Source organism: Helianthus annuus, chromosome 5 (assembly GCF_002127325.2).
Source record: "Helianthus annuus cultivar XRQ/B chromosome 5, HanXRQr2.0-SUNRISE, whole genome shotgun sequence".
Classification (NCBI taxonomy): domain Eukaryota; kingdom Viridiplantae; phylum Streptophyta; class Magnoliopsida; order Asterales; family Asteraceae; genus Helianthus; species Helianthus annuus.
Window position 1 is genome coordinate 83,664,089 of NC_035437.2, and position 16,392 is coordinate 83,680,480.

General features: G+C 36.9%; 1 protein-coding gene across 2 annotated transcripts; it reads right to left on the minus strand.

The window, feature by feature from the left end:
* Positions 1-416: 416 nt before the first annotated feature.
* On the minus strand, positions 417-9,473 carry LOC110940608. Of its 2 annotated transcripts, none has more exons than XM_022182159.2 (6): positions 9,138-9,473; positions 5,680-7,908; positions 5,298-5,603; positions 5,103-5,202; positions 4,182-4,985; positions 417-803 (listed from the first exon to the last, which is right to left on the minus strand). In XM_022182159.2, exons 2-5 carry the CDS (start codon positions 7,899-7,901, stop codon positions 4,302-4,304), a joined length of 3,312 nt encoding a protein of 1,103 aa, XP_022037851.1. In that variant the 5' UTR covers positions 7,902-7,908; positions 9,138-9,473; the 3' UTR covers positions 417-803; positions 4,182-4,301. The 2 variants fall into 2 exon arrangements, with proteins under 2 accessions (XP_022037851.1, XP_022037852.1); XM_022182160.2 differs by having other exon boundaries at positions 5,084-5,202.
* Positions 9,474-16,392: the final 6,919 nt, after the last annotated feature.

Here is a 16,392-nt window from a genome sequence, read left to right on the forward strand (position 1 = left end):
AACGAAGTTTGGTTAGACCTCTGAACGACTGTGGAGAATGATGATTTTACCCCTCTGAACTACTTTGTGCTGAATGACATATATCTGTTTGTTTAGCGCTCTGAGTGACTGTACCGAATGATTAATATTTTTAAAAAAATACAAAATATCATAGAATCACAACGGTTCTTTATTTGTATTTGATCTGAGCTATGAAATTGCGTCATAATCTATAAACCACATAAACTCATTAATATAGATTATTTTGATTATATTTTCTTTTACAATTGACCAAAACAACCATAAAAATTTACATAAAACCAATCAAACAGTTTCCACCTAAAATCGTCATCTCTAAAAAAATATGGCTTACATTTTCTATTTAAGAAAGGGCTCACGTTCACATGATATAACTCCAGCTAGGCATTTGACAAATATGAAATAAAAAAGTCTATAAATTGTATCTTTAATAAAGTATCGATATCCATATCCCAACTTATGAATTGTTAGTATCTTACTGTCAAATTTTGTATAACCAAACATGATCTCCCAAGTATTTAAAAGCTTCACAGCAGATAAAATATATAAACCAACCAACCAGTACAAAGACTTCCATAATAAACTAGCGATCATCAGCATTGATTTGAACTGTTGCGACTTGTTCCCTTTACAAACTGTTCTGCCATTCTTTGGCCGGTCACATTGATGTCACAGTTTCTATATAGAAGGAACAAAAGGCCTGCTCATTCTTTGGCCTAGTGCATGAAGAGCAGCTGGCCTTCATCATCAAAATTGTGAAAGTTGCCTTAGAGCTGGCGATAAGCCTAAAAAGACAAAAAAAAGTCATTTGTTAAATAATATATCTAAAAATAAAATAATAGGAAGTCATACTGCGAGTGTTGTTCTATGAGCAACTAACATTGAGGAATCATATAGAGGGCGTAAATTAGACTCATGACAATTCCTTTGAAACTAACAAATAAAACACTAATTGGAATACGAAAAAAAACAGCTTTCACCCGTGCCACCAGGGTACCGTCCTCCAAAGCAACCTAATGTGGGACAAACTTCAAACTGTGTGTTTACAAACAGGTCAACTGCGTTAAAATTTGCCTCTAACAGGTCATTGAGATAAACTTCAATACTGAGCTAATATATAAGGTCAAGCATAGCCCAAAGTGTACTCACAATATAGAAACCTGTTAAATTATTTCGATTCAAAAATTTAGATCATCCATATAGCAATCTAGTTTTTAGAATCATTTTTAAAAACTCAACTAACTACTAAACATATTGCTAAGTGTGCAACTCTGATTGGGGCCATGAAGGGCACTCGTGAAACAAACAAACCTACCAACTTACAACATAGATCATAGAAAAGATTAACAACTGGTGCAAAAACAAATAACAAGCCTAGTAAAAGTCTTCTGCTTCAACATATTCTCAAGCTATGATATCTAGTTGTTGCGAAGATGATAGCCATTTCTCCACCTTCATCACCGCTGGGTACCAGTACCCTTGATACCAATCTTTGGCACAGACTACCAAAAAAAGTGAATTAAGATTGTGACATATCTCCTCAAATCTGGTATCTAAAGAATGGCACATCAGTGCTAGGTACCAGCCGGAACATTGTTTCTTTGACGCGTTACCAAAACCACTTGCCCCATTATAACTTTTACCAGCATGTTATACACATGAAATAGCCATTTTGATTTTGGACCAGTAATTAAACCCACCCGACCCACTAACACATTATCTAAGGAACTTACAAACAAGAAGACAATTGCAATATGAATAAAATCATGAACGGCACCAAATTAATAAACTAAGACTTTGTATTTATCATTATAGTTGTAAGGTTATAGGAACATGTAGACCTGGCAAACGGGTCGGGTTGGGTCGGGTCAGGTCATGGGTCAAAACGGGTTCGGGTCAAAATGGGTTCGAGTTAAAACGGGTCAATTAAAAAAAGGGTTGTTTTGGTTTGGGTCAAAACGGGTTCGGGTCGAAACGGGTTCGGGTCAGAACGGGTTCGGGTCAGAACGGGTTCGGGTCAGAACGGGTTCGGGTCGGGTCGGGTCGGGTTAGTTAAAAATTGTTTTTTTTAAGAGATTATACATCAAGGGGCAATTTTGTCGGGTTAAAACGGGTCCGGGTTGGTTCGGGTTGAGAATGGGTTCGGGTCGGGACGGGTTCAGATCAAAACGGGACAGACCTACTTGAGAAGCAAAACAATTGCAACTTGACATATACCTATAAATAAACTAGCTCTAACCTGTTACAAACAGTGGCGGATCCAGGAATTTTTTTCACTGGGTTCACTTTTATAGATAGACATAAAAAATTCGGGTCGTTTTGACGGTTCGGATCGGGTAAGGTTAATCACATAATAAAAATACGATACAAAGAACTCATACACATAAGCAAGTCAATGGTTAATGGTGCCTTATTTTGCGTTCTTATTCACACTAGTGTCACAAATGTTGGCGGTTCAGGAAGTAATGTGTTCAACAAACCATGTTCAGTTCTTCTAGCTTCATTGACAATATTTTCAGATGTTTGATTTGTTTTATGCAGGCAAATAAATATATATGGACTAGATGATAATAGAATCGAATTCACTGGGCATGCATTGGCACTCTACATGAATGACACAATTATTTGGACTAGCCAGCAATAGGTCTTTCTCAAGAGAGTTAAAGATCAAAAAAGCCATATTGAATGCATGAAAAAAAAAAGAAAAAGAATTCTCAGTTTGATACCTGCAACTTATGTCATAATTTTCCAACTCTTGACTTAAGTGTGGATTTAAGTGTTGCTATGTTTGATCTCACATCCTCATCTATTTTCACCACATACTGAATAATCAACAACTCTAACGAGAACTAATTAATACTCTCTATTATCAATATCTTGGTTAAATAATAATTTCCTTAAAAGGGTACACTTCAACCAACAAATATAAACAATTCCTTTAACTCAACTGTCCAATTTCAATAACATTTCATCGAATACCTTCCCTGCATCAACAACATCCCTAAATGGCTAACTTCTAAGCTTCAATACAACAAGTTAAAATTAACATAAAAAAAATCTATGTTTCAACACACTATAAATTAACATCACTAATCATAGTTTAAAGCATATTAAAAGACAAGAAATTGAAAATTAACATGATAACATCAATAAGTTATAACACACCTGAGAGAGTGAGAGAGATTTGAAGTGGTGGACGCTGGAAAGGTGGATGGCGCCGCGGCGGTGGACGACTAGAGGTGGAGGTGGGAGACGGTTGTTCGCTAGAGGTTGAGGGAGCAGGCGTGTTGTTTTTTAGTTTAACCCCTAACATGGGTTTTAACAATTGAAAAAGGAAAAAACGGAACAAAAAAGACGCAAATGCAGACTCGAACTCGGGTGCAATCATTTGAAAAGAGGGGGTTACACCACTACAACACTAAATATTTTTGTTATGGGGTCACCCATAATTTATTTATGGGTTCCTTCTCTATTTTCTATACAGGTTTACGCTAAATATTACAAACCGAATGGGTTCCTGGGAACCCGGTATTTTAACTTGAATCCGCCCCTGGTTACAAATGCTTTCATGCTGAACATTTTCCTAATTATTACTTCCTATTAGGACTTTACTGCTTGCAAAATCAAACAGTAATAAGATGCACAATTATCAGCAACTAATTCAAGTAAATATAACGAAATGAAACGGTAAGTGCCTATGATTGTTCGGTGAACAACAACGTCGTTTTTGAGTTCGATCGAAACCGTCTCGTTGTTCAGCTTCATCAAAAATCAAAAGTTGCTATCATAGCACTAATTTAGTACTACTAAAGAGCAGAAACCATATGAGATCAGACCAAAAATAATTCCCCAAAATTAAGGTGATTCACATATCCAAAACTAGTAAAAGATTAACAAACAGATCCAAAACTGAATTAATCACACAAACAAATTTGATCATTCCCTAAAACAACTCTAAATCTGTGTAGTAACAGGTTACCGTAACAAATGTATTTAGCTTAATAATGCCTTAATAATCACACAAAAAAAAAAAAAAACATTCCTTCAAGTCTGTTTATCAACTAATAACAAATTACATATGTAAACAACAAATTATATATGTAAACAACTAATCGAAGCACCAAGGGTTTGAATATTGCACAGATTGAAGAAATAGTACATACCTGAATTCGATGGACGGCGTGTGACTGAACGAGGAGGGTAAAGGGTGGATGGAGAGAAAAGAACGACAAGGATGGTTCTATTAAGAGGCTACCAAACAGCCCCTAAATAACTAATTGAAATCATGAAGCAGCTTCAAATAGATCTTCATCTCCGTCAAAAACTAAGGTATTTTTGTCAACAATGGTCCCATTTAAACCCCTTCTAACCAATTCAATATTCATATTTTCATCAAGTTGAGGACCCGTAGATGTGTCACTCTGCAAATGTGTTTCCACATTCTCAAGACATGTTTGTTCATTCATGTCATAAGAATCTCTAGGCGTTGTCTTGATCACAACTTTCCATCCTTTGTCAACACGATCTGCAACATAAAATACTTGTTGTGCTTGACAAGCTAGTATAAAAGGGTCGTTATGAGGGTTCAAACCTTCAAAATTGAGTAGAGTAAACCCATTCTCATCTTGCTTTTTCCTTGAACCATTCGAGATCCAATCACAATGGAACAAAACTACTTTCCTATCAACAGCATACTCCAACTCAATGATATCATTCAAAACCCCATAGTATGTTACATCTCCCACGATAGGATTGTTATCTTTAGCACTTGAGAAGCTATTAGTCATGGCCTCAAGCATAACTCCACTATTTTGTGTTTTCCTATTCTGTTCCAGATCTTTTGTGTGAAATCGGAAACCATTTATGATAAATCCCTTATATTTTTTCACAAACTCAGCTGGGCCACTTGCCAAGTTTCTTAGATCTTCCGTGATTCTATGATCCCCTCTAGTATGCAGCTCCTCAACCTGAATTAAAGCAAGATGTGTTAAATTTTTCGTTATACATCTAGCGATTAGAAGCTTGAAAATGTTATATCATTAAAATTGTATTTTAAAAGTAATACATCTATGTCTATTCCACACATGATCTTGAAACCACGACTCAAAAGTCTCACTATGTAAACGTTGAATCTCACGCTCACGTAATTTCCGATTTTCATGACGAACATTCGTCAGATGTTCTCTGCAACGTCAAAAGATGATAACGATTATAACAACAAAAACAATTTTAAATATAATATAATAAATGGAACTCACAACTTCTAAATAACTACTTACGTTCGAAATTCATCAACTTCACTACAATTGAATAACACATATGAATGTGCTTTAGCCAAAATGTCAAGGTCAAGTATCTCTACCACTGTAGCACCAATCGGCCGGCCCGACATAGAAAAGATAGGTAAAATATCCTCGAAACCACCGTCATCATAATTTCGACTTGTCTTATTATGTATGGTCTCAACATCACTTGATAAGTACAATGAACAAAATGACAAACATTCTTCAGCTAAATATCCTTCTGCAATGGAACCCTCGGGTTTAGTCCTATTTTTGACGTAAGATTTTAATGTAGATAAATACCTGAGTGATCAAAAATATTAAGATAAGATTCAATATTATCTTTAAAAAAATTATTTACTAAAATATGAACGCACACCTCTCGATTGGATACATCCAACGGTAATGAACTGTCCCTCCTAATTTGGCCTCTGAAGCAAGATGAACCGAAAGATGAACCATGACATCAAAGAATGATGGCGGAAAAATCCTTTCTAAATCACAAAGGATTTTTCCAATCTCATTTTCCATTTGAACCAAATCATTTGGATTAAGAACTTTTGAGCATAACTGTTTATAGTAACGACATAGCTTCATCACAGGATAACGCACGTGCTTAGGTAACACATTTCGCAAAGCAATGGGAAGCAACTGCTGCATCAAAATATGGCTATCATGACTTTTAAGGCCAAACAGTTTTGGAGGTTTTAACTCTACGCATCTTGATATATTAGCTGCATAACCATCTGGAACTTTAACCTTTTTAAGAACGCGACAAAATATATCTTTCTCTTTTTTATCCATTGAGAAACAAGCAGGTGGCAAATACACTTTGTTGTTATTCTGAACTTTAGGATGAAGTTCAGGTCTAATACCCATTTCTTGCAAATCAAGGCGTGCTTTTAAATGATCCTTGGTCTTTCCATCTAGATTCATTAACGTTCCAACGACACTGTCACAAACATTCTTCTCAATATGCATTACATCTAGATTATGGCGTAGCAAGTTAGTTTTCCAGTATGGTAACTCAAAAAAAATACTTCTCTTCTTCCAGTTAAATGGTAGATCAGGGTTGGTCGTCACAAGTTTTCCAAATTTAATTTCAAAACCATTTAGCTCATCAAGTACTTCTGATCCTGTTAAGCCACGTGGTTGCCTCCCCATTTCTTTTGTGCCATCAAAAGACTTCTTATCTTTTCGAAAAGCATGATCACCTGGCAGATATCGACGATGTCCCATGAAACAATATTTGTTGCCATGAGTTAAGCGTTGTGATTTTGTATGTTTATGGCAGCAAGGGCATGAAAGTTTTCCTTTTGTGCTCCATCCGGATAAATTCGCATAAGCAGGAAAGTCACTTATCGTCCATAACAAAGAAGCACGCATCTGAAAGTTACTCTTTGTCGATGCATCATAAGTCTCTACTCCATTAATATCCCATAACTCCTGTAGCTCAGCCACTAATGGTTCCATATAAACATCTATATTGTTCCCATGAGCTAATGGGCCAGGTATAAGTAAAGATAACAAGAAATAAGGTTGTTTCATGCACATCCACGGAGGTAGATTATATGGCATCAAAACAACAGGCCATGTACTATGAGAAACACTCATTGTTCTAAAAGGGTTAAACCCATCACTCGCTAAACCAAGCCTGACATTACGAGATTCACCGGCAAAATCAGGATAATTAAAATCAAATGTTTTCCAAGCTGGGGAATCAGCAGGATGTCTCAAGTAACCATCTTTCGTGCGACTCTCTTCATGCCATCTCATTGAGGCAGCAGTTTTAGATGACATAAACAACCTTTGCAGCCGCGGTATGAGCGGAAAATGACGTAAAACCTTTGCTCCAATCTTCTTAATCTTCTTATCCGTATCAGCTATGGTTACCTCATTATCAGGATCATTTTCATTTGCTTTATACCTTGACTTATGACATATATCACATTCTGTTTTCTTACTGTTTTCTTTCCAGTACAGCATACAATCATTAGGACATGCATCAATTTTATCATAACTAAGTCCTAATTCACTTATTATCTTCCTTAGGTCATACAATGACTTCGGTATGGAAGCATATGGGAAGGCTTCCCTCAATGTATCAAGCATCATGCTGAAACCCTTGTCATTACATTTCCCAATACACTTACTATGAAATAGTCTAATGATAAAAGAAAGAACCGAGAACTTCTTACACCCAGGATATAATTCTTTCTTTGCATCTTCTAACGCTTTATAAAACTTTTTCGCATTTGTGTTTGGCATACTCTGACTTTCATCATTTTCATGTCTGTTCTCACCAAACTCGTTGAATGCATCATGCACCAACCCTTGCATGTCATCTTCCGCATCCAACATAGGAGTTTCACATGATTCGGAAATAAAAGGTGCAATCCTGTAGCCTTTAATAAACCCGACACATTGGAGATGCGTTCTAGCCTCCTCCCGATCAACCCATATTTGATTACCGCAATCAATGCATGGACATGATATTTGACCATTTTTACCCTCGGTAGAAAAGATAAAATCAAGAAATTTGTCAAGACCGTTTTCATATTCAGTAGTAGCTCTTGGTAATGACATCCAACTCGTATCCATCTTAAAACTGGATTAAACAAACAATTAGTAATTTCATAAGTCATATATACATGAACCCAATTCATAAGTAATTAAAGAATGTATTTGATGGCCTCAAGCAAACTAAAAATTTGTTTAACACAACTATAACACTTAAATTAGCAATTAAGCAAACTACCTGTTATTTATAACACTTAAATTACTAATTAACCAAACTATCAGAGAAGATTAATCAAAACTATAAAAAAGGGTTGTTTTGGCTCGGGTCGAAACGGGTCCGGGTCAGAACGGGTTTCGAGTCGGGTCAGTTTTTTTTTTTTTTTTTTTATCAAAGACAATATGAAAACTTATATCAAATATGATGACATGAATTTCAAGACCACAAAGTAAGGGTTCTAAAGCTGATTACAACCTTACAGTTTAGGTCAAGATCTCTCAAACTGGTTTCCAATATGATTTTGGGTCGGGTTAAAAACCGGCTTCGGACCCAACCCGGTTTTTTTGTCTTTGGTTTAAAGTCGGGCTTGACACCCTTGTTATTTTTTTCTTTCAAAGCCCGCTCCGCAACATTATCATCTTAGATTCAAATTTCAAGACCACAAAGTAAGGGTTGATAACCCGGATTCCATTAAAAACATCGCTAAAACAACACTAGTTTTCCAAACAAATCGTTCACGGGCCTTCTGAAACAACAATGTACAGGTCGTGGTAGAGGATCTGTACATCGTCGAATGCAGCCAACATGTAAAATTCACATACATTCGAGTAAATAGTATGTTTCACAACATTGCGACACATGTACTTGTGACTGGTTGATTGATTAGCTAGGTAATAACTACTTGTAATAGAGCTATTAAAAAACACATATTCACAACATTATGGTCTATGGAAAGTATATACTGAACATCATTTTTACATGAAACCAGTTATATGCAGAAACAAGAGAAAGAGCGCGACTTAGTGGGTTAAGCCCGACACAGTATTTTGCAAATCTAACAGAGCTAAGTTAAAAAAAGGTAATCTTTGCTTCAAACTAATAACTGAATTAGATGATACCGGTTTTAACACATTCATGGGTTAGGCATGCTGGACAGATAAATTTTGAAAAAAAATTCTTCAAAATTTAAATAACAACATATTTGGCAACATTGAATGAGAAAAAATAACTAATATATAATTGAGGCGATATGTTTCTACAAAATTGAGTAATTGGAGCATAAAACACACATACAAACGTAAATACAGAGGTTAAAGTACCCAATTGCGAATTATCAATCGAACACAGGGAGTGGTGTGGCGGAGATGGGGCTGCCGTAGCACTCTGGTCCGGCTATCAATCGAGTGGTTGACCGCGATAAGGGAATACTCAATTCTCAATCGATTGAAAGGAATTCTGAAACCTCAATTGTTGACCGCGATAATGGTTGAATCCTTCTTTGTGAAATCCGATTGAAAGGGACGCATAGAATAAAACCCTAGCCTGGGTTGGTGCAAACTGCCGATCACGACCTGGATTTGAATGTAGGAAGCGATGGAGTATGCAAATCTAAGTATTAAAAAGATTAGAAAAACTATTCAATGTCAACGATGTGATTTATTTAGAAAGTTAGGAATAAAATAACCTTCAACAATAATCACATTCTCACGAATAAGTAGGGTTGCTAAACGGGTCGTGTTCGCGGGTTGGTAGATTCAACCCGATCCGAACCCTAAAATTATATAATAAAAATTACATTAAAATTATAAAAATTTATATAATAACTTTCATTTTTTAAGTTATATTTATAGCATAAAATTACATGTAAATTCATAACACGACTAATTGTTGATTCATTAAAAAAAATTAGATTTATAGCATAAAATACACACCCAATTTAATTTATGACATAAAACATATTTTAAATCATATAATATAATAGAAATGATTTAAACGGGTCAACCCGCCAACCCGACTGGGCTGAACCGAACCTGACCCGTTTAGCTAAACGGGTTTGCGGGTTCAACCTGAAATTGGCCCAAACCCGTTTAAACTAAACTCAAACCCATGAATTTCGTGTTAGGTTCGTGTCGTGTTTTCGGGTCGTGTCAGAAATTCACACCCCTACGAATAAGGTTGCACAGGCAATAAAAAAAATTTCAATACAACTTCCATCGCTAAAAAGTATAATATCTTAAAAATAAGTGGCAAAAAGACTTATTAGGACTTATTAACTTATGACTTATCCAAAATGAGTTATAAAAAAAATGTTTGGATTATGTGGTGTGAAAAGTCAATAAAGGTGAAAGGGGTGCACCCCTCATGAGGGTAAATTCTCGCCAATTATTTCTTGCCATGTCAAACCCAAACCATTTAAAAAAAATAGTGAATTTCAAATTTTGTCATTTATCTTTATAGTGAATTTCAGGCGGTGTCCTTTATCTTTCAAATTGACGAGTCTTATACTTAATGTTTTAAAATCTTGCCCTAATTTTGTGTAGAAGGTGAACATAACTAAGGTTTTATTGAAATTAGGGATCTAGTAAACGAGTGGGGTTGGGGGCTGGTGTTTTGAAGGGGATGGTGTTGGGATTGTTGTTAGGCTTCAGGGAGGGGATGGTGTTGGTGCTGCTGTTTTGAAATTGGAATATGGTAAAAGGGTGGCTGGTGTTGGTTTCGCATGTGCGAGGAATAGTGGGTGGTGATTGGAGTGGTGCGGTGGTGGTTGTACTTGGTGTGGGGTGGATGGTGGTGGTTTCGCATGTGCAGAGGCAGTAGGTGATGGTTAGAGTGGTACGGTGGGTGATGGTTGTTTGGCAGGTGGGGGCGGCGGCGGTGTTGCCGCGCGGCAAGCCCGTTCACCGGTGCCTTCCCCGCACTCACCCCGTTCACCCTAAGTCAAGAAGTTGTTTTATAAAAGGTGTTTAGCTTAGCTTATTCATATAAAATTACTAAAAACAACATTCTTTCATAAGTCAATATTTCAAAAAGTGTGTAGGTTAGATTATGGCATTTTTTTAATTGTTTATTAAAAAGTCAAAAGGAGTTTTGAAAAGGCGGAATTTCTTAACTTTTAAAAAATGACTTTAGGGTGAGAGGGAGTGCCCCTCTCTTACGCACACCCAATCCATTTATGCCACGTCAACTCCCCTCTTAAACTCCTCTCGCACCCCAATTTGATGGCGGCACTCCTCTCTCACCCCGACCCACCTCCCCGATTGCCCTCCATCTGCCTTCGGCGGCACCCTCCCCGTTCGGTAAAACCGATCCCCGCATGGGGTCACCGAGGGTGCCCCGGACACCCTTATTTTCCCTTATGTAAAAAGCTATTTACTTTTACAAACAATATTTCTCCTTATCTTCATTGGTGATCAAACCCAACCCAACCTTTTATTAAAAAATTAATATATCTTTCTTCCACCTACACAACTCAATTTTACTCAATTTTTAACACACATTCACAACCCATCTCAACCTAAAAAATATGTTTTTATAACGAACTCGGTTTCTAATAAAATTTATATCAGGATGTTCACAAAAAAAAAAGAAAGAAAAATACCATGTATTTAGTTGTTTTAAATGTTTGAATATTATAAGTTATTTGAGTAATTAAACTAATAGATGAATTAGTTTGGGTTGCAACCAAGGTTGCTCCACCAACTTGGTTGCCAATTTTAATTTCATTTTTTATTTTATTAATTACTCAAAGTTTTGTCTTATTGGTGACCAACCCAACTTTAGGTCACCAATGGACATTAACGACTTTTTGAATAAGCTAATAGGTTTAGGCAATATTTTAAAAACCGGTTATTAAGTCATATCGGGTTGGGCTCTAAAATGGTTCAACGGTTTGAACCGATAGAACCGCCGATACATAAGATATAACGTATTCGGTTTTTACGGTCCTTTATCGTACCGGACTCGTATCCAGTATCCGGTATAACCGGCCGGTTTATACCGGTATTTAAAACATTTGGTTTAAGTTGTTTAAAAAAGCAATCCCATACCCTTTTTCATAAGTCAACAAGTTGTTTATTTCCCCCCACAGAACCCTCCACTTTTTTCCCCAAATCCCCTGTTCCTTCTCAATTCTTCCATATTTCCCCCACACTCCATAAAACCACATCCATCTCCCTCACACACTCATCTTCAATTCTTAACTCAACATTCGCAACACCACAAAAATCTAATGTCTCCAACAACTACCTTTTCCCCATCATGCTCCTTCAAACCCTACGTCACTAATAACAATTCCACCCTCAACCCATCCTTAAAAACACCATTTTTTGGCAAACCCACATTAAATTATCGAAGATCATGGGGTTTGAGACCTCAACGACGTCGTATTTTGAGGGTACAGTAAAAAGGGTGATCGGTTGGTGGGTCATGTATTGGGCTTATAAGGACTGATCCTGATATGAATTGGACATTATGTTAACTGTCGTATTTTTTGATACAAAATGTCCTAAATTTGTATCACACTGGAATTTTTATTCCCTCCTAATTTCTACTAAAAAAATTAGAAACTCCCTCCCATTTTCATTCTTTGAATTCCCGTCATAATAGGATCTCAAACTATTCAATCCTTCCTTCTTTGAATTCCCGTCTTAATAGGATCTCAAACTTTCAGGCTCTGAATTTCGTTTCGCCCTTGTGGAAAAGCTCAAGGAAAATCAAAAGCATCAAACACTGAATAATCTTCTTCGGCTAAGGTATTTTTCAGTTCTAACAGTCTATTTAATCATCTCCATTCTATAGTTTGATTTATGTATTGTGTGTATTAACTGAAAAGAACCATTATGTATGTGTGTATTAACTGAAGAAACCATTATGTATGTTTGTATTAATCATGCTTCTTTACGACTCTTCCATATGTATGTGTAACCCTAGTTTTGTAACCAGTATGTATGTTCGTATATACGGGCTGAAAGTCTGGAACAATGCCGTTTTATATGAACCATCATGTTAATTACAGAATACAATAGTATAACCCTAGGTTTTCAAGCTTTAGTTGAGTCTGTGATCAAGGTTGTGGTTCCAGTTGTTAAGCCGCTGAACTCTAATTCTGCACCTCCTTCCATTAGCACTTCAAATGACCCTCATAAGGGCTCCATTTTGACCATGACTTGTATTCTTAGAGTTGATGATCTGTGATGATGAGAGTGGCTTTTAGGGGGGAACGTCTTTAAAAACACACAGCAAGTATATACACGATTTCTCCTACAATTTCACTACTTTTATACCCTCTATCAAACATAGATTCTTCCACAACAGCAAATTACCTATAACTATTGTGTGAAATGCACACACTTTACAACGTAAGTCTCACGTTCATCTCCACAAACAGTCAAACACAAATGATACATCTACATATACATATATATACAGAGAGATAGATCGAGATGTGTGTGTTTGTGACCTAACCGCCACCAGCATCACCACCCGCCGGCCGTCACCATTGCTGGACGTCATTCATTAACAGATTTGTCAAAATTTCGCCAGAAAATCGAGTCCCCCTCCTTCGGCCCGCGTCTCATAAATGATGTTGGCCCGACGTTCAGATCGGTGTACGGATGCTCAGATCGGCCATCCATGCTTGGCTGGAAACCATCACGCGGCCGTGTATCTGAGGTTTAGACCTGCAATTTCCGCTATAAAAATGACTCGAAACGTGGACTCCGCTGTAGAAATAATGACTTGAAACGTGGACAAGTGCAAACATGATACATGGCATGTGGATTGTGGCATTACTGTAAATAACAACGTAAATTTGTGCAGTTTGTATAATGTTTACAAGAAGCGACGCAAATTGTATATATATAATATGCTTCCGCTGGCGTATCATCCTATTTTGATATAAGTTGTCATATTGTTTTAAAACCTTATAAACTTTCTATAGAGCATAATGTTATGACCTGGATAGAATAGAATAGGTGCACTAAGTCAGGCTCTTTCTCTTGTTTCTGCATATAACTGGTTTCATGTAAAAATGATGTTCAGTATATACTTTCCATAGACCATAATGTTGTCAATTTGTGTTTGTTTAATAGCTCGATTACAAGTAGGTATTACCTAGCTAATCAATCAACCAGTCACAAGCACATGCGTCGCAATGTTGTGAAACATACTATTTACTCGAATGTATGTAATTTTTACATGTTGGCCGCATTCGACAATGTACAGATCCTCTACCACGACCTGTACATTGTTGTTTCAGAAGGCCCTTGAACGATTTGTTTGGAAAACTAGTGTTTTTAACCCGACCCAAAATCGTTTTGGACAGGGGCGGATTCAAGTTAAAATACGGGGTTCCCAGGAACCCATTCGGTTTGTAATATTTAGCGTAAACCTGTATAGAAAATAGAGAAGGAACCCATAAATAAATTATGGGTGACCCCATAACAAAAATATTTAGTGTTGTAGTGGTGTAACCCCCTCTTTTCAAATGATTGCACCCGAGTTCGAGTCTGCATTTGCGTCTTTTTTGTTCCGTTTTTTCCTTTTTCAATTGTTAAAACCCATGTTAGGGGTTAAACTAAAAAACAACACGCCTGCTCCCTTAACCTCTAGCGAACAACCGTCTCCCACCTCCACCTCTAGTCGTCCACCACCGCAGCGCCATCAACCTTTCCAGCGTCCACCACTTCAAATCTCTCTCACTCTCTCAGGTGTGTTATAACTTATTGATGTTATCATGTTAATTTTCAATTTCTTGTCTTTAATTATGCTTTAAACTATGATTAGTGATGTTAATTTATAGTGTGTTGAAACATAGATTTTTTTTATGTTAATTTTAACTTGTTGTATTGAAGCTTAGAAGTTAGCCATTTAGGGATGTTGTTGATGCAGGGAAGGTATTCGATGAAATGTTATTGAAATTGGACAGTTGAGTTAAAGGAATTGTTTATATTTGTTGGTTGAAGTGTACCCTTTTAAGGAAATTATTATTTAACCAAGATATTGATAATAGAGAGTATTAATTAGTTCTCGTTAGAGTTGTTGATTATTCAGTATGTGGTGAAAATAGATGAGGATGTGAGATCAAACATAGCAACACTTAAATCCACACTTAAGTCAAGAGTTGGAAAATTATGACATAAGTTGCAGGTATCAAACTGAGAATTCTTTTTCTTTTTTTTTCATGCATTCAATATGGCTTTTTTGATCTTTAACTCTCTTGAGAAAGACCTATTGCTGGCTAGTCCAAATAACTGTGTCATTCATGTAGAGTGCCAATGCATGCCCAGTGAATTCGATTCTATTATTGTCACACCCCCAAAATCCACACGCGGAGTATCACCGCTTGGGAGCGTGACTGACCAGGATCAAGCCACCAATCATATTGAACATGTAAATAATATTAAGTAAAATAAGTGTAAACCATTCATCCAATACGATAGGTGTTCAAAACATAACCATAGTTGTAAAATGTAGCGGAAGCATAGTAAATAAACCAACAATAGTAAATAGTTTAAATGTCATGATAGATCAACATAGGAACCACGATCCTTGTCCACAACGACCCGCTTCTCCTGTGCAAGCTCCAAGTACCTAACGATCTGCAAGGCATGTAACAGAATGATCAACAAACTAGTTGAGCGAGTTCACAGAAAGTAAATGCGTAATAGTAAGTTCGTTTGTAACAGGTGGCTCTACTGGGCCGATTGTATGTTCTATTGGTGGTGGTGTTCCACGTTACTGGTGGTGGTGTTCCACGTTACTGGTGGTGGTGTTCCACGTTGCTGGTGGTGGTGTTCCACGTTACTGGTGGTGGTGTTCCACGTTACTGGGGGTGGTGTTCCACGTTACTGGTGGTGGTGTTCCACGTTGTATAACCACTAGACTACTCGTAACTATAGGTATCCTTCACAACCGAGGATAGTAAAGTGGTAGTCTAGTCATAGTGTCAATAGAGTATCTAATCAACCTTTCAATCCCATTCCCAACACCCCGGGAATCCCATGCCTTGGTAAGAGTGTGAACTCACCTTGGTTTGCTCGGTATGCTAAGTTAAGCACTCACAAGTAATTAATCAAGTCCTATTGTATGCACGTATAACAAATCAGTTCATGTTCGCAATGATACGCAAGTAATCTAATGTCACATAATGTTTGATAGCCAATATCATGTATAAATCATGTTTCACGTAACAGTTAACCCCCTTCATACAATTCACGTAATTCATATGAACATATACAGGATCATGCACCTTTCAAAAACTCAGACAAGTATGGGGGGGGGGTCTCCCCTGTTCAAAACTCGAATAGCACATGTAATTCATACAATAAACTCAGACTATCATGTTGCACACACAAGCTCGGACCCTTGATACATTCATTAAACTCGGTCCAATATACATACTCATTAAACTCGGTCCAATATCAATTCATTTAATCTCGGTCCATTATCAAATCACTTAAACTCGGTCCAATATCAATCATTTAAACTCGGTCCAATATCAATCATTTAAACTCGGACAAATATCCATCATTTAAACTCGGACAATATCAATTCATTTAAACTCGGACTAAGATA